General features: G+C 33.1%; 2 protein-coding genes across 3 annotated transcripts; both read right to left on the reverse strand.

The window, feature by feature from the left end:
- Positions 1-2,768: 2,768 nt before the first annotated feature.
- LOC133676290 (uncharacterized) lies at positions 2,769-6,410 on the reverse strand. Of its 2 annotated transcripts, XR_009835569.1 has the most exons (3): positions 4,344-6,410; positions 4,059-4,122; positions 2,769-3,447 (listed from the first exon to the last, which is right to left on the reverse strand). XR_009835569.1 is itself a non-coding variant. In XM_062097946.1 (2 exons), the coding sequence occupies exon 1, from the start codon at positions 6,209-6,211 to the stop codon at positions 4,370-4,372; it is 1,842 nt and encodes a 613-aa protein (XP_061953930.1). In that variant the 5' UTR covers positions 6,212-6,410; the 3' UTR covers positions 2,769-4,122; positions 4,344-4,369. The 2 variants fall into 2 exon arrangements, 1 of the variants encoding a protein (XP_061953930.1); XM_062097946.1 differs by having other exon boundaries at positions 2,769-4,122.
- Positions 6,411-7,846: 1,436 nt separating this feature from the next.
- Positions 7,847-16,017, reverse strand: LOC133675012 (amine oxidase [copper-containing] zeta, peroxisomal-like). The gene is made up of 12 exons (XM_062096277.1): positions 15,356-16,017; positions 13,161-13,273; positions 12,756-13,061; positions 12,079-12,191; positions 11,642-11,972; positions 11,329-11,544; positions 11,017-11,253; positions 10,439-10,624; positions 9,780-9,920; positions 9,182-9,450; positions 8,667-8,748; positions 7,847-8,302 (listed from the first exon to the last, which is right to left on the reverse strand). Exons 1-12 carry the CDS (start codon positions 15,558-15,560, stop codon positions 8,168-8,170), a joined length of 2,334 nt encoding a protein of 777 aa, XP_061952261.1. The 5' UTR covers positions 15,561-16,017; the 3' UTR covers positions 7,847-8,167.
- Between the last annotated feature and the right edge of the window lie 9,223 nt (positions 16,018-25,240).

Raw genomic sequence — 25,240 nt, forward strand, 5'->3', positions numbered from 1 at the left:
TAATGCCAAAACACCCTTTATAATTACTCTAAAAATAAAAAATCCAACTCAATTAATTAAAAATACTTTAAGGAGCTTAATCTATTTTTTCAAGAATGTTCAAATAGCAACAACATCTCTATTGAATTTTCCTCTTCAAGATATATCTTTTTACACCATAATAGGTTTTATTTTATGCCCATAATGTGACCATTCAAACTATGTCTCTCTCTTCTCTCTTTTTCTTTCTAGCAACTTCCAATCTAATCTTTCAACGTCAAAGACATAAAACATAATAAAAATAATCTAAAATATTTGAGATCAAATAAGCAAATAGAAATATTGAGGGATTAAAGTGAAGTTTTTCATGTCTTTTACATAGTGTAGCTGGAAAAGGCTTTGTTTTTTTATTTATGTAAATTTTGTTCGTTGTTGTTTTAATTTTTTTAACAATAATTTTGTAAAATTGGTTAATTATTAATTTAAAATTGGAGATGCACAATCAAATATTGATCTCCTTTGCTTCTATTAATATAGATCATTGTTCAAAGTTCAATTTGTTGAAAAAAAAATAATAATGGAGCAGCGCGTTTGCCAAGTCCACGTATATAGCAAAATATTACGAGGGGAAAGAGAATGATGGTCATGTGATGGAGATGATATTCTTGGATGAAATCTATATATATATATATATATATATATATATATATATATATATATATATATATATATATATATATATATATATATATATATATATATATATATATATATATATATATATATATATATTCAAGGACGTCTTCTAGCTATGAAAAACACAGAGGCCTGGATTTCAAGCTGATCAAGCATATCAATGTCAGCTAAGATAACCCCTTTCAACTTCCTGGAGATTGCTTGTTCAAGACTCAAAAAGGGTTTCAAGGAAAAGGAAACCGATTTCATCGATGGCATTAATTCTTTTTCAATGCCATAGCTGACTAATATTGTTCCCATTTTCTTAAAATGAATCAAACCCCAGGCTCAAACTACCAACCTGTGCTGGTATTCAGCACGACTTGATACTTACGATACGCTTGTATACAAGATAATCAGAATTCAGAATGCTTCCAGCTCTGCAAGTATCGTAAAGAAGATGACAGATTCTCATGATCTGTGCTTTTTGTTAGGCTTAACAGTATAATGATGGCCTCAAACACGAAACTTTGGCCGCGAAGCTTAAGATTTCAATAAAGAACATCAAGTGATTTCTTAAGTTCAAAGCTTCTCTTGTAACTTCTCATCAAAGATAACCTACCTAATGGCAAAGTCTAATAAAAAAGGAACAAGTTTTTTCATGTCCCTATTGATTGCCTATTTCTTAATATATGAACAAAGAAACTTCTAATTACATGATTCATGATTGTTTCTTCCACATTGAGATGGATTCGGAAATCGCTTTCTGACTCTTTGCTTTAATTTTTAGTTAATTATTTGGTTTTATATTGAAGTTAGGTGGGAGAGTAAGCAATTCCTTTATTATTTTCTCTAACACTACTTTCACTTCGTTGCTTATAATTGACACATAAAATAAAAACATTACAAGAAGATTTAACCAAAAGGACAAATTAACGTTAAGGCTTTAGTCTTGATGGCTACTAAAGTGTAAATATTCTGGTTAAACTTGACAGGTACCATTGGCAAGCAATGTAAGCTAACTCTCCACATTGGCTGCAGGGAAGCTAGCCTTTGACGATAGTCATTTCGAAAAAAGAAAAAAGAGTTTGATGGCTCACTGAGACATGAGAACTTCACGGTGGCGTAGTGGGAGGTTCGGTCTAGAGAACATTATTGGCTTCTAGGGCATCCCTTGTATAATAACAAGCTCGATGACTTGCATGTTGCCATCCAAATTCCAACAACAAAAATTTACTGCAACAGAGATTTCCTGATGAAGGAGTGAGGTGGGTGTATGTATGGCTGGAGCCAGCAAGGTACAGAAAAGCAGGAGACCTGATTACCAAAGAATTAACGAGTCCTTTTCTAGCTTCCCTTCACCCCAGTATCCTTTAAGCCTTTTTTGGGAAGCAGATTTTTTAATTAATCAGCAGAGAGGTAGAAACCAGAGCATCATCATAATGAAGTAGGATTTAAGCATGGGAGTCTTAAGCATCCAACGATCAAATCTGGTCTGGAACCTTTCAAATAAAGAATAAAATGTTGCTGTAGAATGAAGCACATACTACTTTATTCATTTCGTCATTATTGAATCTACCCGGTTTCCTGGTGTACAACATCATGTTGTAATAAAATCTGATGCTTAGGGATACGTAGAGAGTTTCATTTTCTTGGTTTGATATGAAGAAATGGAGGATGGTACTCGATCTATACCATTTAGCTTGGTGCTAAATTGCCATTCCATAGCCATGGGCATTCGGTACAGCACCAAACCTAGCCCACAGAGCTAATTGTGGGCCTTTGAGTTGAGCCTACCTTTTTCTTTCTAAGCAAACAATTAAAAAAACAGGGCTAGCTTCTCCCCATCATGGTTCACTTAAGATTCTGTAGGTTTTTGGTAAGATCCATCAGCGTTTTCTGTGATTGAAAATCACTGTGTGCGTGTTTACTCTACTTGTTAAATTGTGGCCTCACTTGAACCCATTGTTTTTTTGTGACTGCATTTTGGTCTGGTAGTGGCATAGAATCGTGGATGGAGAAGCACTACCATAGCTACTCGTGGGAAAGATCACAATTCCAAGGGGAAGAAGAAAAAAATCCAATCAACAAATATTTGCTGCAACAAATTAATATGCCTTGGAAATGAGGAACGGCTCAAATAAATACATGTTCAAAAGAAGAATATCATGTTTTATCCCCCAATTCGCATTAAATTCAGTTTGAATCTTCTTCTCAATAACCAAAAACGAAAAAGAAAAACGGGTAATCAATTACTTAATCAGAACTTCTCAAAAAATTATCTGATCGATGAAAAACCTCCAGAGCATGGGGAAAACATGGAAACAAAAAACAGCCTCAGAGAGTCAGAATATGCATGGCATAAATAATGATAGTATTCTTTCTAGGCAAGCACAGAGAACTCAAAACATAACACAGAATAATTCTTTGTTGGAAATGTATGATCATCCTGATAAAGGCTAGTTTCAACCCCTAAAATGTCTGAAGATACAATTTCTATAACAGTTATCTGGAGACGGATTAACAGGATATATGTTTATAACTGTTAATTCAAAAGGAAAGCTGCAAGTTTCTAAAACAGAATGAAGACCTGTATGGTAGCTGTTTTACTGACATGATAAGCTAGTATCACATATGTTCATCCTAATAATAATGCAACCACAGAATCACTAACTATATTCAAGATGTTATGAGCCTCTCAGTAACAACTCTGAACGAAATCTATAGCTAAGAATTTTTTACCTCATGCTTGTAGCTAGGGGCATCTTCAGAGCTTCCCGACAAGGTCGTTGGCTGCAAAGAGAGAACAACATGTGCACAAAACACACAAGAAAAAAAAAAACTTGGCAATCCATCCTGCTGAACAGTTATGAATCCAGTCTAGCATACATAATAACAACACTGACAAGGATGAATGGTTTTGACAGCAAAAACAGTGAAATTCATTATGTTGCGAAAGGCTGTCTATGGGATGAGCTCCAGCCTAATGAAGAGTAAGGTGATCATGTTTGTTGAGCTACAGAAAGAGCTGTCCCCTCTAAGAGAATTTGAAGTCCACAATTGCTCAAGAGCCTCGCTATTACCAACCTTTAATGTCACGTAGCATGACAATACAATTCCACAACTCTGAAAAAAATCTATTCAAATGGAAAAGTAAAGAATTCAGATCCTCTAAAGGATCAGGGACCATAACATTACCAACAGAATAGCATGCATTCTTAGGATGTGTTTGGGTTGTGGCAATTGGATACGACAGCAGAATAGCAATCCCACAGAAAACTCAAACAAAGGTGGAAACTAGGGAAGTAGAAGTTACTGTCTAGCAGAAAGCAACAAACACCTAGGCAGAAATCTTTAGGATGTGGCAACCACAATTCTGGACAACTCAAACAAAGGTCGCTTACCTCAAGCTTATTAAATTGCCAGGCATAAACAAAAACCAACCCTAATGCAGGGGCAACTTCAAAGCTGTAAAGCAAGGTTGAAAAAAATAAATATACAAGCTGCAGAACAAACAAAAGCTTTTAATTCAACATTACAGGAAGAAAACCTTGTTAAATTAGGTAGAACTGAAATCCAATACATATTTCAAGTATGCACTGAATCTTGTTCAACAATCATGTCCCAATCAACCAAGTTTTCTCCAATTATCAGAAAGAATCTAGTGTAATGTATATTACAACACTCACAAGGATGAAAAGTTAGGCAATAGTCATTATGGTGCCAAAGATTGTCTATTGAGAGGAGCTCCAGCCTGATAAAGAGTGAGGTGGTGTATGGCCTTGGCAAACAAATCCTTCAATTCAGGATGTTGGGCTAAAACAGAACGAGCTGTCCCCTCAAGAGCATTCAAAGCGCGTGCTTGCTCAAGAGCCTTACTGTTCCCAGCATTCAATGCGAGGTAACATAATAATACAAGTCCCTGCAGTTGAGACTGATCACCAGACCGTAGTAATTTCATTAAAGGGGGAACCCCATCAAACTCTATAATTGCTTTTGAATGCTCGGAACAATTGAAATTTTCCGGAGATGCGAATTTCCCCAAGGCAATAGCAGCTTCTGTAGCGACTTCCACATTCCTATTACCAAGATGAGAAACCAAAGGCCCCATTATTCGAGTCTCCCTCGCAGGAAATGTTCGAGCCAAGCAACCAATTGACCTAATAGCAGGAATCTGCAACTGTGGATCACTTTCTTCTTGAATTACTCTTAAAAGCTGATCCAAAACTGCCTTTGCAGCAGGCAAATTAGTCTTGAAAGCTGCACGTCTAAGATCAGCATTGGACTCTGCCACTGCCGTGATCTCCGTAATGGTCATCAAACAATTAAACTGCAGCTCCCCTTTTTCCCTCTCGACAATCTTCGCTAAGCAAAGCAAGCCTTTTGTCTCCGTAATCTTCCTACTATTGGACACACTCCCTCTTGACAGTTTCCACAGTGCCTCTGCACAACTAACCTTAAGCTTAAGCTGCATCTCTGGTGTCTCCATTTCCCTCTCCTTATTACTATGTGAACCACCATGACTACTACTGTCCGAATTATAATTAGCCTTAAAACTCTTATAAGCTAATTTTTTGTTCATTTCGATAAGCGAGGGAATACTAGTTTTAACAGGATTATTACTCGCTATTTCCAAATCCAAATGACTAGACAACAAAGACACCAATGGTCTAGTCACATTCAATCTCATAAACTCCTCCTGTGCATAATCATCCAAAGCCGCCATTCTCGCCACCAAATTGGCCACCGAAATCTGAACCTTCGTTTGTGAATCCCCTAAAACCCCAACAATCATCGAAATCCCAAGTGCATCAACAATCAACCTAACTCTTTCTCTATCACTTGCAATATTAGAAAGTGCAGTGGCAGCAGCAATTTGTGCCTCTGCAGAAGCACCCTCCTTGAGCAACTTCAACAAAGGCAAAATCCCACCTTCTTCAACAATCATCTTCTTATTCCTATCATTATCACGCGCTAACGAAGCGAGTTGATTGGCGGCATCAACACGATCCTTAACTTGACCCATTTGAACAGCAGAAATAGAAGACCAAACCCAAGCAAGGATAGGATCATTACTAGCAATAGGAGGCAAAGACAAATGAGCACCACCATCAGACTCAAAAACCGAAAGCAGCCATTTCATATCACCAATAGAAGACTCTAAAAGATTCGAAACCTTACGAAAATCAGCAGTTGTGGTAATAGAAAACACTTGCCGAAGTACCCCGCTATGTTTCTTGCATTTGCGGACAAGTGTTAGCGCACGGTCAAGATTCCTGGTGATGTCGGAGGCGATACGGCGGAGAGGACGGTCATAGAGGGAAGGGATGGAAACAGCAAGGCGGACGGCAGAGCGGAGCATTTGGGAAAGGCGGTCAACTTGTTTCGCTAAGTCAGAACAGTCTTGCCTTAAAGATTCAGCTTCTTGGGCTGATTTTATGACACGATCTGCAAGTAAGATTGGAAGAGAGAGTTCTTCTTGCACAGTTTTCTCTTCTACTACACGAGGAGGTACTGTAGAAGAAGAAGTAACAGTAGCGGTTGAAGCAGATGACATTTTTTTTAACTGGATTGGACAATCTAGTTCTTGTAACCTCGTACTGACATCAATTCGGACAATCTACGCAGCTGGGTGTTTGAGTTTGGCTGGAACTGGAAGAGTTATAAAATAATCAAGTAAACGTTTGGTTTTGGGATTGATTGTCCTTGTGACTCTGCAACAAGGGCGAATAATCAAATGAATAATAAAAATAATAATAATAATAATTATTATATATAATAGGATGCTTTCACCTATTTTTATGGGAGACCTCTATTTACACGTAGCTCTTCTATTGAGGCTCCAAACTACTGATTTCATCGATTGGATCCCCCATCTTATCTCCATTTCCTCAATTGGCTTCTTCTGCTAAAATAATCAGAGATGATACATGTTCTTATGATCTGAAACTAATTCCTCCTGAGCACTCAATCCCCTCCCACTTAGCGCGCGCGCGCGCGCACACACACAAGGCTCTATCAATTTACTGACTTAATTTATCTTAGCTCAAGGGCTAATTTATCTTGAGGAGAGGTGGATCCTCGGATAGATAGATTGATGGGTGATGCTATGTATAAAATTAGCTGATACGAAACTCAATCTACAAACTATATATAGTTCGGGGACTAATATAGATTTGTCCTTGTTCTATTTTGTGAGAAGTGCTCCCTGGTAACTACTACAACTACCCAGTAAAAGAAAGCATGAGAAAGTAGAGGATGGGAAGCTTCTCTTTTTCCTTCCTTCTTCTGCTTCTGTTTTCACATGGACGTGGAGCTGAGGTAGCCAATGGCTTTTGCAGGAAGAGAATACTATTTACTAGGCAGGCTGGAGCGTCTATAATTATTGACCCACTTGAGCTTGAGAGTGATGACGGGAGCTGCTGGGGTTTGAATAACCGAGTCCACAAATCAGAATCTAAGACTCGATCAATGCTGGCATGGACTCTGGTTGGTTTATTAACCTGGTTAATTTATGATTCTTAATAATAAATTATTTAAAATTCTTTTATTAATCTTTTAGTTTTGCTTAGGATATTTTTATTAATATGAATAGCTTAAAGATTTATAATATTGGTTTTTTATTGGAAAAAAATTAAGTACTAAAACTTCAAATTAGTTCTTGTATAGTGATTTTATTCGGTAAAATTTTATGTTGTTTATGTTTATTGTTTTTTTTATATTATTTTTATTTGTATCACTTGATATTAAAATTTAATGATTCCTAATGATTAATTAATATATATTTTTATATAATCATGGCTAGAACAAAACAAAACATAATTGTATAAAAAAAACAGAAGGTTTAAAAAAAAGATTAAGAAATTAATGTGTTATTTATATCTATATATATAAATTAAGGGGTGGGATTCATAATGAAATGATTCAAGATATTGTATTAAAAATTTATAATTTTTTTTTTGTTAAAATTTAATATGATTTGTATGTTTTGAATCGTTTTAATGTGCTGATGTCAAAAATAATTTTTAAAAAATAAAAAAAATTGTTGGCATGCATTTTAGCACGAAAAGTTATTTGAAAAGTATCCGCAATCACATTGTCAAACACGCTCTAAGTATGTGTTTATTTATTGTGTTGAAAGAATATATTTGAAAACGCTGTGGCAAAAAATTATTTAAAAAATAATCATAAATACTCTTAAAATTCACGGGCTTGGCTTTATACATAAATATCAGCAACACACGATTAAACATATAGTCACATGAACCTGCTGCTAACAGTAAACAAGTTTTTTATAGATAAATCAATTAATCAGCATTCAAACCCACAACATATCAGCATGTCAAATCAAACCAGAAGAACCCAATCTAGATGTTCATGATGCACAAAACCAGCGAGACATTAATCTAGCATTTGGTTAGCACTTGCTGCATGCAGTACCTTCTCAGCACCACGGCAAATCCAGAGCTTGACTTCTTTTGGTGATGGGGAAGACTACTATTTTGTAATTAGCTTAGAGCTTGGCCAGCACCCCATTTTGAAGTGGCTTTGCTACACTGTTGTCTTTAGAATCATGGTCTTTAGCATCCAATTCGCATGCACTGGGAGGAACGTCCACGGCAGGGGAGCAGTTGAAAAACCCATGAGGCTGCATTACGCAAACATCAGCAGAATGAGATGAATACAGGACATGCATGTAGAGGACCGAAATGTAATTCGACGTACTCAGAACTGGACCAAGATTTTCACCACTAAAAGATGATTGGATATCTAATCCAATGTTAGTCATTACTCGTACTACCTTGAATGATGGTAGTAATCAATCAAGAAAAATCATAAGAATAATGTGATTAGAGCAAACTTAAGTTTTAGACCTGCGAGGCCTTTTGCAAAAAATCTACACAACTTTAGCAACATTATGCTTCATAATGTAGGGCCATATTCTTGAGCGTCAACAGAAAACATTCAAGAACATTGGGGGTAAAATGAGATTGTATATGCAAAGTAGATACCATAAGCATAAAACCGATGCGCTCCACTGGCATGACTGGCCAATCTTCCAACCGAGGAACATGTGTGATCCCAAACACATACCTGTAATAAACAGAATCATACATGACACACAGAAGAATTTCCATGAAGCTTAGCTTGTAAATGTTGCATTAAAAATGAATAAACAATCAAAGGTATGACAAATTATCAACCTTTCATGGTTATTATTATTGAAAACAAAAATACTCATCGGAGATCATAAAATATGTTCATTCATCACTGCTTTTTTAGTGGTCCAGTACATTCACGACAAATGGGTCTTGCCACTTTGATCCTTCAAATAGCATGATGCGAAAGGCCATGTCATCAGAATAATAAAATGATGAATCCAAAAAAAGATGAACACGGGAGTGCTTAAGAGACAAACTACTGTTAACTAAAGGAAATCCTGAATTCATATTCATTGAGATAGAAATAAATTTATAAATACACAGACACATGCGCCCACAAGAGAAAGGAGAGATTTTCAACTAACCAAAGAACTATATCAGTTTCTTCTAATGGTCGATTCTGCTTAACCCATGTAGCCAGTCCTTCACCAACACGTGGATTTTGATTTGGGAACTCTCCTCCAGGAAACATCTCTCCATGTGTATAAGGAGTAACCCAAAGATTGTGATTCAAAAAAGCAGCTCGCCTCAAAAACTTCGCCTCAGGACCAGCTAATGGCAAACAATTTGAACCAGGTACTAGCTTGTAGCCCGTTAATTGTCCAGTTCTGTTTACAGTTCTAGTGTTTCTCACCTGAAGAATAAATAGCATGATGTGGATAACTAAAAGATCTTTTATCCAAGTGATTTGAAAACTTAAACTCTGGGTGACTGTGTCACTGGATAGTAGGCTCTTTTTTTTTTTTTCAGCACTGGCACTTAGGCCCTATCAGTCATTTCATAGCATTGAATCCAGGAGGAATAATCTTAGTTCCCAGTAATATCTAATAGATTCAATAATACAGTGAAGTAAACAATATGCTGAAAAATACATCCAACATCAAGCATTTCAAAGAAAGAAACAATTGTATTTAACAATCACTTAGCAAGAGCAGCTCTACAACAGGGGAAAGAATGTCTTACAATCCAATGGCGAGCAGTTTGGGGATTGCAATCACGCATTGCTTGCAGTTCTGATTGAAGCAGTGTCTCTTTGGCATAAAACGCATTATTGTGGACATTTTTCTCCCCAGGTTTCTCAACCTCAACATTTACCTCAACAACCTACAAAATGGAAAGATAAGTGAATGGAACCATCTAATATTCTACAAATAAGGATTATAAGTTTTTCAAAGTAAATCTTTCCATAAACATGCAGCAATTTTTTATTGACAGATCAGAATTGAGGAATTAAGAAACAAATACTACAATGTAGCATGCAAAGAAGCGCATCATCTCATGGTGGCAAAGAAATCCTTATGATTGACCATAAAGGCATTGGTATTAATGAGGTATTCTATTAATTCAAAGGAACGTCATGCCTTATTAGGTCTATTAAAATTTCAGAAGGTCTTCACAAGTAAATCCCAAGTCTATTCTCTGACTGATAGAACCCACCTTCTCTTAACACAAGCAAGCATCCGAACTAGACTACAGGTAAATCCAGGTTACAGTGAAGGCCAGAAATGGAGATTTAACCACAAGTAAATCCCATTTCCAAATAGCAGCAAGCACTGCACTACCCCAAGTACTTGAAAATTTGAAATCGGACAAATATAGCTCAGAAATTCAATGCATAGTACCTGATTGAAAGCTTCACCCGATTTGCAATCAACAGCCATGTCCATACGAGCAACAAAGAAGTGTTGATGAACTGGTGCATAGAGACCCGGGGCAATGGTTGTACCATATTTTCGAGTTTCCCCAGGTTGTAATGCTCCTAAGCTAAGGATTCCTGTTAGCTTAACTTCAGCTTCGATCTTTCCATCCTGAAGCAATGAACAACTTGCATGTCATTCTAAATCCTTACGATTGCACAGTACAGCCAACAAACAAGGCACAATGCAATCTATCACTTGGCTTAAATCAACATTTGGAGAATAGGTGCAAGTAGCTCATGAAAAGGAAGCACAAAGAAGTTGTTTACAGATACAGCCTACAGTTAATTGGCACTGCACAGAGCAAATAATGAAACAACTTAATTGTTGAAATATATATGCTCCTAGTTCAAGAAAGTGCATTAAACTCAACTGGTCCATAAAATAGTCTTCACAATAAAATTATGCATTTTGCAACAAACACCTTCTCCTTGATCACAAGTCCAACATCTGAGTTAGCATAGATGTGTATTGGAGTACAAATAGTATAGGATTCAACTTGCCTGATAGAAGTGCCAGAAAAATCCATACTCATAATTAGCGACGGTACAAATAAAGGACACTGTAAGCCGCCTAGACCTCCGCACTTCTGCTAAACCTGTCCTCCAATCCTGATGCTTCCATAAAATTCCATGATCCTCTTCATGTAAACATACACAATTTTCAATTGTTTCGACACCTCCAGTGAAGTTAGTAAAGTGAGCATCGAAGTATTTGATAAAGCCCAAACAATCACAGCCCTGCAATGGTAATTTGATGATGATAAAAACAAAACGCATTGATTTAGTGCATCTCAAGTTTAATAGTTCACGAACCTTTTTTAGGGAATGTGCATTTTTACCAAGACCATCTTCTCCTGCATCAAAAGCATTCTTACGATAATGTGGTTCATTTGGATCTCCATAAGGCACAACCATCTCTACAAAGCTTAACCTGTGGGCTACAGGTCGTCTACCCCTGCTACCATCAACATAGGCAACAGAATGTATAACCAGGCCCTCCCTAGGAGTAAATCCAATGCGAAAATTCCACTGCCAACCAGCAAGAATGTAATCAGATTCTCCATCAATGTTTCTGAAGTTAATAAGAGATAAATTAGCAGATAAATTTAATAATTCTGACATATACCTTCTGCCATTCTATATAGTGTCCATTGACACGAAAGCTTGGACCTTCAAGCTGGATAATTTGTAAAGGTTTCACATCGCTTCGATCAACACCACCTCTTGTTTCACCAGGAGTATAGTTCCTCAATGGATCAGCTAGGGGTAGGGGAACAAGTTTGTGATCTTCAAATTCAACCACCTTCATATTTTGCATATCAACGAGTACATGGATGCCCTCAACTGGTCGTGCATAACCATTTTCCATTGGGCAGTCACTCTCAGTTCTGCAAAATATAAGTGGTTTAGCAAGTCTTCTGCTTGGAGCATCAGCATCACTGTGATAACCAACACACCTGCAATATAAATATGAAAACAAAATATCAATAACTTCACACCACCCTATAGCAACTTTTTGACATATAATATGTTGAAAAAACTCATATCTTAGCTCTAGCATACCAGGCATCAACCATCACAAGTTCCATGTCTTCAATACCTCTTTTTTTCATTGCCTCTCTAAATGGAGGAAAGTCTTTGACAACAGCTTCACATTCAGCATATTCTACAGCATCCTGAACTTGCAACAAATAGAATATTTAAACAAAGCAACAACACAAATGAGCGTGCAAGTATAACTCATATAACAAATACTATGAAGTCATTTCAAATAAACCAGCTACTAAAGGTTAAAAATGTGATTGTTCACTTGTCAGCTCAGATACACAGGTTTCATTTTCAGACCAGGCCAATGGGCCATTAAATATGATGTGTACTGAAGCAAAATAGGCTTATAACACACAAAATCACACAGAAGAATGTAATTGAAAATAAAGACAGTGAAATAACTTGTTATCCATGCTAGCTAGATGTTGGAATACCATAGGAACTTTGTTTCCATCAATTAGAATAGTGTGAGTCCAAAATTTTAGGCCCGTGGTTCTTTCAGGATTCATCATTGATAAACATAGCATCTATAATTCTAGTTTCTCAACCTTTTCATGATTACATACTTAGATAAAGCCCAATAAAATAATAACAGTCCTAAATATCAACTTTCATCTTCAGTGCAGCTCAAAGACCAAGTGAACATGAAGAGTGGACACAAATAGAATAAATGCCAGCGAAACATGACAAACCATTGGAGGCTGAACATCTGGAACAACTTGAGATGAAATCACTTTGCCTCTATGATGTCCACCTCGAGTTGCTGCGTGTACTTCAGAGAGCTCCACAATCCATATGCTTGTCTCATTTGACCGTTTGTTGTAAACAACAAGTCTAGCCCTTCTTGGAGGCAGCTTCATAGGAATTATAGGTCCACCTTTTGTTCTAGGTAGCAATGATGGTTGAAAAGGAGGGAAGAAATATGCATCTGCCAGCGCAACAACATGTTTATCTGGTTCAAGCAGAACCACCTCAATGAAGCGCATGCTGTCTCTGAGCTGAAACCAAAAATGTTAATTAGCTCAGTGGTTCAACAACTATCATATCATTTTATAAGGGAGTTTTACAGAAAGAGAAGTTATAGCGTGTGTAATAACCTCAGGAGTAGCTCCAGCAGCCCTAACAGTAGCCACTGCAACAGAGATTTCAGCGGCAGACAAAGGATCCAAAGGATGGCTGGTCTGAGCCCTTAACATGACTGGGATGGCAGCTGAACATAATACAACAAAGACCATATAAATCAACCAAACCAAACAAAACATATACATTGCAACATCATCGGTTGAAAAGCTCCTTCTGGAAAGAACACATTGATTCACAAAATACTCAAATCCTTAAAAAAATGAATCCAAGAACGTCAGACAATTTCTGATATCACATGAGAACAAATAGGGTATTTTCCTTTTCGATAATTATATACTTAATTGTTTTCCTTCGAATTTTGATAATAAACGTTCTTAACTTAACTCACTGTTATGAATACTCTAACAATCTCGATCAATTAACAATAATTCATCAAGCCAAATTAACATATCCATTTGTCAAAATTTTGTATGGAATGACTAGTGATCCATTATACATAAAAGGAATTAAAAAAATAAAATGATATTTATCATATTTCGAAGCTTGAATAAAAGTTGATAAATAATTAGTTGAAAGTTTAAAAAAAAATATCTTGGAAAAATAAATATTAAAGACATAAAAAATCTTTGTTTCTGTGAGATTGTTTTTTTTTCCTTTTGGATGTTTCCTAGATCTAATTGTCTAGCAAAGATCTATCTCAAAAAGAGAAAAAGATAAAAAGAGACTTGTAATGTAGAGGAATAGTATTGGAGTTTTAGCTTCTTTCTTCTTGTAGTGAATAAATACTATGATTAGAAAAAAATTGGAAAAATTTATTAATTTCTAGAGTGACTAAATACTAAAAAATTATTAATTAGTTTGTCAATTAATAAGTTAGTATTTTTAATTCAAAGAATTTTTTCAACTCCCACAATATTTTCTATGTAGCATGTTTGCAATAAACTTCCCATAAGATTAACAAATACCCATAGGACACCAGTGAAGCATTATTTAGATATATATTTATCTCGTTAAGAATTGGGGAACCTCCAAAATAACCTCAATGTTTGTATCAATTTGAAAATCCTTAAGAAATAAAAACATTAATTTTTTTCAAATAAGATAAAAAAAAATAATTTCAAATATATTTAAGGAATGAAAAATTAATATTTTTTGAAAAAAAATCAATTTTTTATTTATAAGGAATTTTGAAATTTAACTTTTTCCAGAAAATCAAATTTCGTTTCTCGAACTTTTTAAAAAATTTCAACTTTTTTATTCTCTAGAGTTTTTTAAGACTTTCTTTTCTGAAAAATATTAATATTTTTTTATTATTTAAAGTCATATTAAAATTTAAGGCAATTTAATTGAACTGAGTTAAATTGACTAAATTTTCAAAGCATAGGGGAAAATTTGACCAAATTATTTACAACGACTTATACGCTAAATGGACACAGAGCAATTTCAAGGTTTTTTCATTAAGAATTGGTTAAAATTCTTGGTGATATCAATGATATTTTTAATTTCAATATAAAAAAATAATATTTTTAATTTAATTCAAATATCAATAAATATTAAAGATCGGCTGTAGGTAACTTCTATGTACTTATGACAACTCTTTTATTTATTTTTATTTTTTTCCTATTTGAATTTTGCCTATTTTAGAATATCCATGAAGTAGATATCTTCAGCTAATAAGGTTCTACTGTATAATTTATTAAAAGCTTAATTAAAATAACATTAATAATGAAATCCAATAAAAATAAAATAAAAAAGGAAGGCAATAAATGTGTAGATTTTGCCTACATTTATTATCTCCTTTTTTATTAGATTTGGTCAAGAACAAAAAATGAAAAATCCAACTAAAAATGTGGTAATTAACATAATAAAAAACAGTGACCCTTAATTAAAGCACCCGAAAGGGTATGAATAAACATCTTTATATCTCCAGGATTATCTTTAGAGCATTGTCCTTTCAAATAAAATAAAATAATCCAAAACCTACAAACAGGCGATTCATATGGCAATTCCATGCTCAAGAAAATAAATTTATTTTAGCTGATTTTATGCAAATCATGATGATCCATTCCCGAGATAATGGAGCCATTCAAACGAGAATCTCTAATATGGATTTATCACAAAAAAAAAAAAAAAAAAAAAAAATCCTAAAAAGCAATAAATGATTAAAAAAAAACAGAAAAGGTATAGAGAGAGAGAGAGAGATACATACTTTTGGTAGCGGAGGCGGTTCTGGAAGGTTCCGGGAGAGAATCGACGACGGGGCGGTGCTCAGGGGAGGGAACAGGAATAGTCCAATCTTGCCGCACCAAAGCCGATGTCGTCGCAGCATCACGGCGAATGGGAAGGGGAGGAGTGGTAGCACTAGAGTCACAACAAGAAGGAGAAGACGTCGTTTTTTTCGAAGTTGAGGCCATTGTAAAGGATTCACAAGCTCACCAATTCCACCCGCATAAATCTCTTTACAATTCACTGACATACAACACTGCTTTTCTTCTTTACCACCCTCTGATCTCCCTCCTCTCCGCTACTCTCTCTCTCTCTCTCTCTCTCTCTCTCTCTCTCTCTCTCTCTCTCTCTCTCTCTCTCTGTTCCTTCCTTTAAACAATAAGTGGAATCAAGAGAGAAGAAAATACATAAATTTCCAAAAAAAAAAAAAAAAAAGCAAGAGTGATCTCGAGGGCAAGAGAAATGGGAGGGAGAAAGGGAGGGAGGTTTAATATATAAAGGGGAAGGTGGCGTGACACGTGCAGAGAGGGGGGTAAAAATTTGGGGAAGATAAGGTGAGCGATGGGGTGATTTTGATTTTTGAATTTTTTTTTTTTTTTTTTGTGAAAAGGAAATTTACGTGGACTTATCAAGGATAAGTGCGTTTTGATAGGGCCTTCTGCTTGTGCTAATGGACATACATGATAGTGTCCTGCACTAAATATTTTTTCTCCCCTTTATATTAGCATGATAAGGCCACACAAGATTTCCATATTTTTCGTATAAGGACCTGTATCTTAAAATATTTCTTCAATTGCCCACTTGCTCTCTCTTTTTTTTTAATTTCAGGCTGTTCGCATGCTTGGCCCGTGCCTACATGCCACGTTTACAGGATATTTACTGCTGCCTGGCCTTCATGAAGACTGGCTGGTGACTTTTGTTTCTTTAGTAATTTTAGTGCCAGAAGTAATGTGACAAGAAGTGGAAGTGTTTCTTTCTTGTTAGGTTCTCTTTCTTGTTTTTGTTCTTCTTCTATTATTTCATGAGTTTTTTTCTCTTAAGAGATTGATATTATTGATAGACCAAATAGAGTGACATGTACATCACATATTAAAGTATTTCAGTCAATGAAATACAGACATTACCGGATCATAAAAGGATGGACTTTGATGAATCTAGGTTAACCCAGCCGATATTTTTTATAAATATTGAGAAGGTAACCTATCAATTGATTTTTTTAAAAAAATATTGAGACGATAGCATAAAAAATAGACTTTAATCAATTCAAGTCAACCTGTCAAATCCACTATCTAGGTCTTTAGATCATGATAATTCTATAAAAAATAAACCACAAAATTCAATTTCTAATTAATATAATGTTAAAAAATGAAATAAAAAAAGAACAAAAAAAGTTTCATACATACTCGACTTAACTTACCAAACTCATGTTCCGAGTCATGAGTCCTATTGGGTTTAATAAAAAATAAATAAATTACTTTTTATTCAATTATATGATAATAAAAATAAACGCTCGCAAAATTAAGCACCAACCAAATGTCTTGACATTAATAAGAGAATCACAAAGGCCAATTTAAAATCACTCAAATTTTAAAAAGTGTAACTGAAAAATAAAAACATCCACAAAATAAATTATGAAAAATCAAACGTTATAAGATAAAATTAAAAAGAAAAAGGAAAGCCTAAATGTGCAAGTTTGGATGATCCAACATGCCCTTAAAAAACAAAGCCATATGCTTGGGCTTACCATCCCAGGCCCATACACCTGGGACACCTGGACCTCATTTTATTTTTTATTGAACTGGGTAAAGGATACATTGCTCGAACCAGAATCCAATCACCACATAGATCGATGAAAAACTAAAAGGGGTGATTTTAAACCCAAAAATCCATTTTCAAACATTTCTTTCCCGAAATCAACACAAAACACTATAAAAATTCTAAATAAACACATTCATAACTTCAAATAACCCAGAATCATGTCAAGAAATCAAAATTCAACTCGAATTGAAAAACATTTTCAAGCCCGAATCTACTCTATTGGACATGGTGTGTAGGTCAAAGAAAACCTTAGTGAAACTTCTCTCATCGAGTAGAATTTGTTAATACTAAAAACAACCTTTTTGGTTGTCAAAATCAGTGCCAACCAATTATTTTCTTTCTCTTCAATTGAAATCTAGGAACTTTTTATCTCCTCTCTCCAATTAAAAAGTTAAAATAAAATTTTAGACAAAAACTGAATTTCCAAAGCTAAAGGAATTGACAAAGTATTGATAGGAAAGTAGAAGGATTAAAGTAAATTTTTCATGTCGCTTTTGAAATTACCTCATAGTTTTCTCTTATTTTTCATTTTAGTCCACTTTATTTCGAATCTTGTCATTCATTAACAAATCAGAAACAAATAACCATCAAATTTCTGATGTGCAATTCCCTTGATTTATGTCCCAGGTCTCTTGGAACGAGGATCAAAGATGTCGATGAATTTTGATATATTTTCAATTAGCCCTTCACCTTATATCCAATTACGGTTCTACACCTCTTTGATTTTCTTAGAAGAAAAAAAGTCAAAGATTTTTAATTACGACTATATATACATACCTTTTTCTTAAAGTAATAAATGAACAAAAACAGGTAACTTTAATGTGTTTTATTATGCCACGTGTCTAGACATTCTTGCCACATCTTAACGTGTATTTATTTGAAAAACGAAAGAGAGAATAAAAAGCTGAAAAACCTTCCTCATGATGCACGTGATCGATGTCGGTGCACATGCGCGGAGATTTCTAGATATCATAAGCCCATGATTAAACAAGTCATCCTTGCAGGCATCTCTCGCAGAGTTAATTAAAAAAATAATAATAATTAATGGTCTCACTTGAGTCTTAAACATTTTATTATTTTTACAACAACAAAATACGTCCTCTTTTCTTTTGTGTAGAAATTTACTAGATCATTGGTCTAATAAAAAAAAAAACATTCATTAACAGTGTTTTTTAGTAAAAAAATTATAATTATGAACTCAAAATATAATGCACATTACGCAATATTTTGAATAATTCATTTTAAAAATTTTAAAATAATGAATTATTAAATCGATTTAGGTTAAATTTTTTTAGTAAAACAATTATAATTATAAACTCAAAATATAATGCACATTACACAATATTTTTCTTAATATATTAAATAATTCTTTTTAAAAATATTGAAACAATGAATTATTAAATCAATCTAGATTAAATTATAAAATCTGTGACCCAATCATGAAATCCTGATAATTATATAGAAAAAAATTAAAATAAATTATAAATATCAATTCATAATCAACTAAATATTTAAGAATGAAATTGAAAATAATATTAAATTAAAAAAGACAAAAAAAACTATACGAGTCAACTTAAATTAGCCTGCCAAACTCATAACTCATATCTTAAGACCAGAAAAAATCCATAAAAAAAATCAAAAAATATTACGAAGTTCAATTTCTAACCAAACTAATATTAAAGAATGAAATAAGAGAATTAATTAAGAAAAAGAAAAAAATTAATTAACTATATATATATATATATTTATGTTTAAATTTTAAAATGAAAAAAAATATTAAATTTATTTGAACGCACAGATATATTGTATGGAAAATAAGTTCAATATAAATTAGTTTAAAAATACTTTTATTAATCGAATAGAAAAGAAAAAAGAATTATAAGGAATTAGTTTTGTAGGATAATAACAAGTTAGTCTTCCTGATGATCTTCTCTTCTTCCCATCAGCTACCAGTGGATCATTGTTGACGGTGGAAGCTAAAAGATTTTTTTCTTGATTTTTTTTTTTAATTTACATAAATTATCATCTTAGTGTTTTTAATTTGCATAAGATTTCTGCACTGGCCTTTAAAAAAGGTGGCTTATTCATGTTCGATCAGCTTCAATTACAGAGGTATCATAAGCTCTTAACTCCAATATAAATGGAGGTGTCTAATTACCCTTATATCCCTAATTACGTCAATTTCTTCCTTGAATATATGTTAAGATTCTCAAATCAAATCAAGGAATTAATTTGACCTTAAAGACTAGTCGAAATGCGAATAAAAAAAAAGGATCAAATTGCAATAACTTTCCTGAGGTATTGTGAATTTTGAAAGACTAGTCGAAATTTTGAAAATTTGACAAAAGCCCCCTTCATGTTTTAAAAAATTATTGCACAAACCCCACTTTGTGTACAAAATTTCAGTGGTTGTGATTTTAAGAAATATTTAATTTAAAAACTCATAAATTTAGAGAGAGAATATAGAAAAATAATTTTTTAATGTTAATTTTGGTCATTATTATTTTAATTATTTTAAATTATAAACTAAAGTTTTTTTTTATTATACTAACCATTAATTTAATCTCGGGATGTTTTAAGCTAACACAAATACGTGCAAATTAAATTTTGTAAATATATAATTTCTTAAGGATAAAAAAGGGACAAAAATAATGTGTCGTAGTAGTCCTCAATGCAAATGAGTAAAAAAAAATTGCCGTTTTAATTATTTTAAATTATAAACAATTTTTTATTATATTAATTTTTAATTTAATACCGGGGGATATTTTATGCTAACACAAATACGCTTGGAACATGCAATTTAAATTTCATAAATATATAATTTTTTAAGGATAGAAAGGGGACAAAATTAATTATGTCGTAGTACTTCTCAATGTAATTGAGTAAAAGAAGTTACCGTTTTAATTATTTTAAATTATAAACAATTTTTTTATTATATTAATCTTTAATTTAATATTAGGATGTTTTATGCTAACACAAATACGCATAGAACATGCAAATTAAATTTCGTGTGTGTGTGTATATATATATATATATAATTTCTTAAAGATAAAAAAAGGGACAAAAATAATTGTGTTGTAGCAGTCCCCATTGCAATTGAGTAAAAAGAAGCTATAAATACACGAGGCTTGCAATAATTGTGTTGTAGCAGTCCCCATTGCAATACACGAGGCTTGCAGCTCAGTGGCCATGACAGGCTTCGCCCTGCTTATGCGTCCTGAGTTCGAGTCCTCAAGTGTACCCGCACTTGAGGGTTTAGCTGCTGTGATCAATTCGTGTGACTTGTTCCGCCCCCGTCCCGGGTTCGACCCTCTATGTGTACGCCTGTCACCCCCGCGGTGCCTTACATGCTCCTGGGCTTGCAGGATGTCCAGCGGGCCATGGGGAATAGTCGTGGTACGCGTAAGCTGGCCCGGACACCCCACGTAAATAAAAAAAAAAAAAAGAAACTATAAATATAATTATAACAATCTCTTAGCTAAAGTAAATAACTAGTTGCATGCACGCCACAAAAGTCAACTACGAAAGTCAAATAACGATCTTGTATGCTTTTATATTGTGGACTTTAAAGCATGAAAAATTTCACAGAAAATCTAGTCAGATTTGATGGATACGCATGTATATTATTGGTCCTTGTTCGTTTTTACATCTTATAAAAGAAATGTTTTTGAAAAAAATTTAAAGTTTTTTTATATTTTTCTTGTTTTAAATTATTTTTTTATTATTTTCAGATTATTTTGATAATTTAATATTAAAAATAATTTTAAAAAATAAAAAAAATTATTTTAATATATTTTAAAAACAAAAATTAATAAATTACAAACCGGCTTTGGTACTGCCACCTTGCAACAACATCGTCCTTACTTATTTGAAAGAAGCTGTGCTCTTTATTTTGCCACCATTTCAATTTTAAAAACATTGTTGCTTTTGTATTTTAAAATTATTTTTTAAAAAAATTAATTTTTTTAGTATTTTTAAATTATTTTGATGCGATATTAAAAATAATTTTTAAAATATTAAAAAATATATTATTTTAATATATTTTTAAATAAAAATATTTTAAAAAACAATCCCACAAAATCTATTATTACTTGATGAAACCCATCCCAAAGTGGGAAGAGCTTTCAAGCTTTCCATCAAGTTATGGCGTTTTTCCGGTCAAATTTGATCCTTAATTTCTCAATCAAATGATTTCATGGAAAATCACACTGATCAACCTTTTCCTCCTTTAAAGTCTTTTTCTGCTTTTAAGACCTACTTCTTTTGTTATTTTGCTCTTTTACATCTCTGGTCATCGTCCTCCTCGCTGTCCCTGTCAAGATAATTTACAGAGCTTGGACGGTTCAGGAAGAGGCAATAAAATAAATCAAGATCACAAGTGGTTTTATTTTATGGGATGCTGAAGTCAGGTCCTTATCAGAGCAGTTCGTCGTCTGGAAATCGGATCGACTGCTTTTCTACTACCAAAATATGACAGACGCGTTCTTTATAAACAAACAGATAGCTTGATTGATTGATTGAAAAAGGGATACCAAGGGTGCTTTGTAGAGGATAGAAGTGATAATTTTGAGTTTGAGTTACGTTGTAAAATAATAAATAATTTGTTTAAGATATTGTTTTCACTTATATGCATGTTTAGTCTTTTAACGCTAATTATCTTATTTTAAATTGATTAATTGTAATTCTCAATGCTAAGTTTATGTATAGTAAAAATGCTTTTTTTTTTTTTAATTTTGAAGGGTGCAACTTAACTGATTAGGCCCTGAGTTTAATTTATAGAGATCACCAGTTCGAGTCCCACAAATATCAGGTTACTGGAGGCTTATATGGTCGTTAACTTCAGAGCTCGTGGGATTAGTTGAGGTGCACGTAAACTGATCCAAACACCCACGTTAATCTGAAAAAAAAAAAATCTCCCTTTGTGTTCATTCAAACCCATCTAGTTAAATTAAACATTATATTCTTACAATTTTTCTAATAAAATTAACTTGAAATGTTTGGTCAAATGTTTAAGAGAGTTTTTTTACTTTCTTTGTTCAAACATTGAACAAGAACCTAGTCTGAATGCACTTGATGACGTGAGAGATAAACTTTTCAAATTATTGAAATAAAACTTCGTTTCAATTTAACATTGAAACAAGTATGAAAACACCCCTTATCATAAAAAATAAAAAATAAATATTATGATAAATTAATAACAATAGTTAGCCCGACATGCACTTTTAAATGAAAGATAAATACTTATATTTAAAAGAAAAGAAAAAAAGAATATTATTCTTAGATAGGAGATGTAATAAAAATCTCATCTCTTTATAGCATCTATATTTTCTTTTCTTCCCATTAATTAAATTACATTAGCAAATTATTGTATTTTTGTTTCATAAATTATATTAATTCCATCTTGGAACTCGAGAATTATTCCATAGTAAAGAAGATTTCATCTAATATTATGATCACCTAACACAAAACAAATTATTAATTTTAATTAAAATAATGTACTTGTTTCATTGGACGGTCAAGGATTTTTTTTTTCTTTTAGTTTTTTAAATTTCAAACCCTAGAGTCAATATACATAGAAAATCATACACATTTGAGTAAAGAAGATTTCGTCTAAATTACTCTAAATAATCTCTCGTGAGGGTATAATTAGTCATACAATTTCATCATCCATTACTCAAATTCAAGGGAACTTACTAAGAAAAATGAATGGAAATGATCTTCATTCATACAAGGAATCAAAGAAGAGCTCAATTAGTAATCGTGTCCGCAGCTATATTAGATTGTGTTAGTCTTTGCTCCTTTCGATTCTCTTACACTTTCTCTACTCTTCACTAGGGAAAATACCCCACCAATGAAGAAGACTTGTGTCCTCTTTCGAACCGTGGTGATAGTCGTATTTTATTAAATTTAAAATTTGTTTTTGGTTTAAATTTTATTATTTTTTTATGTTTTTAGATAGTTTTTATCTACTAATGTTAAAAATAATTTTTAAAAAATAAAAAATATATACTATACTAATATATTTTTTTAAAAATACTTTTTAAAAAACAACTTCCAATAAAAAAAAAAATTAACGTGTGCTCTTGAACTTCGTTTTCATGGAGGAAATTTGCAAAGGCAACTACCATGATGTGATTATCATTTCTGATTTTTCTTCTGATTTTACTTTTATATGGTAGACTATTACTCTCATGAAATTGTGTTCCAATTTCCAAACAACGAAAAGGGACGTGGAGGAAGGGGAAACTCATAAAAAGTTGAGAAAATATATTTTTATTCAGAGATTTTAAACCCGGTTTGGTGACCGGTCCAATCCAAGATTTGAATTACCAGGTTATTTAGGTTAATTTTATTTTTTAAAAAATTAAAACGATGTTGTTTTAGTAAAAAAAATTTAAAGTTAACGGATTGCAATTAAATTTTTAACCAGATCTTATTAAATCATCCTAAATTTTGACCTTTTTTAGTTTTTTAAAATTTAATCTAGTTCTAGCTACGGGTTAATTCTTTATTATGACAAGGATTTCGATCCATCTATACAGGGGGATGTAGGGGTATTGTCCATACCTATATCATATTGGGCCAAGTGGTCATACGACCATAAGTGGTGTTGAAAAAAAGAAAGAAAATAATAGTGGGAAAAAACAATATAAAAAAGTTATAGAAAATTTGTATTACTAGTATATACGTAATCACATTAAATAGTAAGGAATTATGTTTTATTTGCAGAAATAATTCTTCTAAGAATTGACAAATAGTTTTATTTGGGATTCCCTTCTCTTTATTTTTTTAAGGATAAAATAGATTATGATTCAGGTAACGAGATTCAGTAGCTCAGTAGAACAAAAATAAAAAAAATTCTGAAATTAAATTTTTTTAAACTCATGACCTGGTCCATTTAACCATAAACATTAAATAAATAAAAACAAAGCTTAATCTTCAACAAATCAAATATTAAATAATAAAATTATAAAAAAAATATTTAACAACATAAAAAAAATTAAACAAAAAAAAGTACGAGTTCACTCGAAGTAATCCATCTACTATAACTATAATTATAATCATAGAACACAAATAAACTCCATGATAATACCATTTTACCTTTCCAAGTCAATTCATTTAATTTTTATTTGTCAAGGACAAAGACATCAATTCATTATTTCAATCGCCAGTGAATCACTCTTTTGCTAAAGTATTTTTGCTACACATTTTATTTTATTTTATTTTATTTATTTATTTATTTATTTTTGTAATAAGGAGTGACCTATCCTATTATTGAAAGGTGATCATGGTGGGTTTGTATGGATACCCTTTCATGGTGATTTTTGCCTCTACTTTTATCAAATAAAGAGAGATAATACCTCGTTCAAGCAATGGAAACTTGGGTGAAGTATGTACCGTACATATTTGACCAGGCATTTCATGTGGAGGAGGAGGACACCATTGTTGCCGAATTGGAAGCTGAGAAAATCATTTCTCACATGCAGCGCCATTGATGATGCTCATGTTTCCAGGCATCTAGATTAATTATACGGGATTCACCCTCCTTGAAGCGTTAGAAAAATGATGGTGCTATCCTCCTAAGCCCTGCTGCATAAATGAAGCTCAAATACCAGAGATCAGTGGTGCCCTTGTGGGCGACAAAGAATATCTTGCTGAAGAGCCGCTACATGAACCGGTTCTGTTGTGCCGAAATCTGGCCTCAGTATATCAGCTTGGACTTTTGTGAAATGCATAAAAGCATTACTTACCTATCACTTATAACACTCAGGGTTTTTAACCATGTTAGCCAGTTCTTATCTAATATTTTCTCTTCAACTCGTGCCCGGGTTCAGCTCGGTCTCGAGTTAACTTGCTAGAAGAACCGATTTATCAAACTATAAACAATCAAGTAACTGAAGGGCTAAGAAAAGAATTCAACAATCATGACTAATTGAAGAATTGTTTGCGGTATATCAACGGGCACTTTCTCTGATCATTTTTCCTGTTTTTCCCAAAGAGATTTATCATTAACAAAAACACAAGCTCTGCTATACCTTTGCCGGTTAAA

The sequence above is a fragment of the Populus nigra genome, chromosome 16, assembly GCF_951802175.1.
Source record: "Populus nigra chromosome 16, ddPopNigr1.1, whole genome shotgun sequence".
In the NCBI taxonomy this organism is placed as follows: domain Eukaryota; kingdom Viridiplantae; phylum Streptophyta; class Magnoliopsida; order Malpighiales; family Salicaceae; genus Populus; species Populus nigra.